This window comes from Pelodiscus sinensis, chromosome 18, assembly GCF_052426305.1.
Source record: "Pelodiscus sinensis isolate ZL-2025 chromosome 18, ASM5242630v1, whole genome shotgun sequence".
NCBI lineage: Eukaryota > Metazoa > Chordata > Testudines > Trionychidae > Pelodiscus > Pelodiscus sinensis.
This window is the reverse complement of record NC_143069.1, coordinates 33,400,413-33,404,089: the sequence shown is the minus strand read 5'-3', so window position 1 is coordinate 33,404,089 and position 3,677 is coordinate 33,400,413. Positions and strand designations below refer to the sequence as shown.

At 62.3% G+C, this 3,677-nt stretch overlaps 1 protein-coding gene across 1 annotated transcript; it reads right to left on the bottom strand.

The window, feature by feature from the left end:
• Positions 1-345: 345 nt before the first annotated feature.
• Positions 346-1,284, bottom strand: LOC102459303 (olfactory receptor 1J1-like). The gene has a single exon (XM_006119563.4). It carries the CDS (start codon positions 1,282-1,284, stop codon positions 346-348), a length of 939 nt encoding a protein of 312 aa, XP_006119625.3.
• Positions 1,285-3,677: the final 2,393 nt, after the last annotated feature.

Sequence of the window (3,677 nt, the reverse complement as noted above, 5' to 3'; positions counted from 1 at the left end):
CTTCATTAGCAAGTTTGGTATGCATACATTACCCCCCTAGTTCGAACTAGGGGGGTAGTGTAGACATACCCTGAGATACTAAACCTGGCCCTCCGGCTGATTGAACATGGCCATGCTCTTGAGAAGATGCCTTCACTGACCTTTTCTACAGAAAGAGTTGAGTTGCGTGTGTGTGTGTGGAGTTGTGGGTGCCCATGCTACCCTGCATATGTGTTAGTTCCACCAGTCTCATGTCTGAGGAGAAAGGATCACAGGTGTCCTGGAGGACCTTAGAGGGAAGGTTTCCCAGACACATCTTGGGTGGAAAGTCCAGGCCCAGTGCTGTGATGGAGCCATGGGCTGGTCTCATTTGCCCCGAGCCAGGAACTTCCTCCTCACCCTCGTCAGGGCCGCAGCCACGTCCTTGTTCCTCAGGCTGTAGATGAGGGGGTTCAGGGCGGGCGCCACAGCGGTGTAGAAGATGGCCGCCACCCGGTCATGCTCCTGGGCATTGCTGGAGTTTGGGCGGAGGTAGGGCAAGATCACGGTGCCGTAGAAGAGTGTCACCACGGTCAGGTGGGAGCCGCAGGTGGAGAGGGCCTTGCGCAGGGCTTGGGCAGAGCGCAGGCGGCTCACGGCAACACCGATGCGGACATAGGAGGCCAGAATGAAGGCGCAAGGAGCCAGCACCACCAGGACGCCCTCTGTGAAGACCACCAGCTCGTGGACAATGGGCCGGGTGCAGGAGAGGCGCAGCAGGATTTGCAGGTTACAGTAGAAATGCTGCAGGCGGTTGCCACAGTAACGCAGCTGGGCGGCCATGATGGTGTTCAGCAGGGCGTGCGAGATCACCACGACCCATGAAGCCGCGGCCATCTTGAGGCACAAGGACCGCGTCACCACGGCAGAGTAGCGCAGTGGGTCGCAGACGGCCACGTAGCGGTCGTAGGCCATGGCAGCCAGCAGGTAGCCCTCCATGTTGCACACAGCCATGAAGAGGAAGAGCTGGGCCATGCAGCTGGCGAAGGGGACAGTCCGATGGTGGGTCAGGGCGTGCACCAGGGCCTGGGGCTGGGTGATGGAGGCAAAGCTCATGTCCACCACGGCCAGCTGGCTGAGGAGGAAATACATGGGGCTGTGGAGCTGGGGGTCAGCCCATACCGCCAGCAGCAGCACGGAGTTGCCGACTAGGTTCACCAGATAGGTGGCCAGCAACCCCGCAAAGATCAGCGGCTGCAGGTCCTGGCGTTCGGACAGGCCCAGGAACACGAACTCGGAGACGGACGTCCAGTTGGCCTTGTCCATGGCGAGGGGCAGCAGCAGCACCTGAGTGGGAAGGAGAAAGGTGTTGGCAGTGACGTAACACACTGATGAATTACACCGGCCCTCTCCAGATATTGATTTAAACCTGCCCCACGTTAGGGTCTCCAGTCAAACTCATTAATGTCTGGTAATGTTGCCTGGCCTTCGCGGGTAACAGTGCAGCAATCTCTCTGCTTGGAATTTGTCTGGCTTCTACATCCAGACCTGCCCTCGCTGTCCCTTCCTCTACCACAGGGACGCTCTGTCACACCGGCACACCACGGGCTATGCTGCCAAGAGAACAAGCAAAGCTAAGGCCTAACACACTCAGAGCTGGAGCCTAGAGCAGGTCACCGCTGGGGCAGTTTCCCTCCACACAGGGACAAGTCCCAGAGGAATGCACTTAGCGTTTGCACTCGACGGAGGGCTTGGAAATTGCTGCCAAGACCAATGTCGCTCACAGTGTCCGTTTATAATAAAATATGTAAGTTCTGGATGGAAGGTCTGTCCAGATCAGATGGGCCCCCAGAGGTGAATGCAATGCAAGAGGTTGGTTAATGCCCCTGGCATCCCTTGGAAATGCAATGGGCCCGGAGATTCATCCTGGGGTCTCGGAAGCTCTGCCCGGTGTTTGTAGCCATGTCTCCTGCAACAAGTTTTCTGATCTTCCTCCCCCCTGGACTTTCTCCCACTTGACCCCAACTTTCCAGCCGGGTGGGGCCCAGAACGGGACCCAGGGCTCCGGAGGAGACCTCCCCAGCGCCCAGCCGAGCGGGACGGGAACATCCCGTGTCTGAACTACGGTGCTGCTGTGCCCCTCGCCCAGAGCAGTGGCGTTGACACAGCCGTGTCGCTGTGGGGAGTGGCCGGGCGTTCTCTGTGGGGCGCTGCACTGAGGCACCGCAAGGGCGGGATACAGCCCCTGAGAATCACAGAGTGGCGGGTGCGGTGCATCTCCAAGCTGGCGCCACGACTGCCCAGCGCGTCCAGGAACGAATCTGAGAGGGGCTCCTGCACTCAGTTCATCAGAGAGCCGAGGAGGGGGGGACATGGTACCGGTTTCCAAACACGCTCACAGCCCTTCGCCCGCATCTGGGTCCTGCCTGCCGCCCGCGACCCCTCCTCAGCGCCACACGGGAAACACAGGGGCTCTGGGCCAGGTCCGGAGCAGGGACGACTCTCCTCTGACGAGAGAAGGGGGATTAGGGGCGTCTACACTCTCGTTCCACTCTCCTGGGCGGCAGAGTCCTCCTGACCCCAACGAGGCTGGACCCAGGATTCTGGGGGCTCTGGCCCCCCAACCGTGTGGTGCTCACCTTGGGTGGGGGCTGGGGTGTCCCCTCTCTGGGTGTTCTCTCTGCACTGCACACTGCCCGGCCCACGGCTCAGCGCCGGCAGTGCCAGGCAAATGCAAATGCCCTTTTGTGCCCAGTGTCCAGTGTAAATAAACAATGAGGACGAGAGGGAACCCCCCCCCCGCCCGGTTTGCCCTTCCTGGCCTCTTGGCTGGTGGAGTCGCCCAGCACTGGGCCTATCCCAGGCTCCCCTCTGCTCTCCCCTGATGCTCCCCACACCCAATTCCAGCCCCAGCTCCTCTTGGCTGCGCTGCCTCCGGGCTGCTTCCCTGGTCCCTCTGTCCCGGTGGCTGCAGCCCCTCTCATAGCCCGGCTCTGCTCTGGCTCTCTCTGGCTGGCCCAGCTCAGCTCGGGGGCCCTGCTCTCAGCTCGGCCCCCGCAGTCTGACCCGGGCAATTCCCGCTCACGTGGAGGCCGGTTCCCCCTCCCCCCGGCCTGCGGACGCCCTCGTTAGCCGGCCGCCCCCAGTCAGGCCGAGCAGGAGCACGGGCCTCTCCCCATTGCTGCTGGGCGCTGTCACTCTCGGGGCCCCGAATGGTTTTATTGACCCTTCCCCTGTCGTTCAGTTCCGGGCTCGTCAGCCAACCCCCCGTGAGTTTTCTGCAGGGGCCAGCAGCCCCTCACCCAGCGACTGCCAAGGTCTGGGTGGAGACTTCCTCTGAGCACGAGAGGATGCCTGGCGGGGCTATGGGGAAGGGCGCTTCTGCCCGTGAGGGGCTGCCTGGGGGCGGGTAGGAAACTCATCCTCATGCCGAGCTCTCAGGCTGAGCCCCTCACCCGGGGGGGAGCCGGACTTCTTGGGGATCGCTGCCCCTGGGCGAGGTGGTGAAGCAGACAGCTCCGGGCATCCGGAGAGCCCCCATCCCAGCGTGCGAGGGAAGGGCGTAGTGGAAACAGGCTCCATTCAGCACGCTGGGCGGGCCCCACTGCGGTGCGAAGCCTTCTCCAGGCCCCATCATGGCACCTGGGTAGGCAGGCGACCCGCGAGGGCAGGGATGGAGGAACCGGGCTGGGAGAGGAGCTGTCAGAGGCGACTGTGGG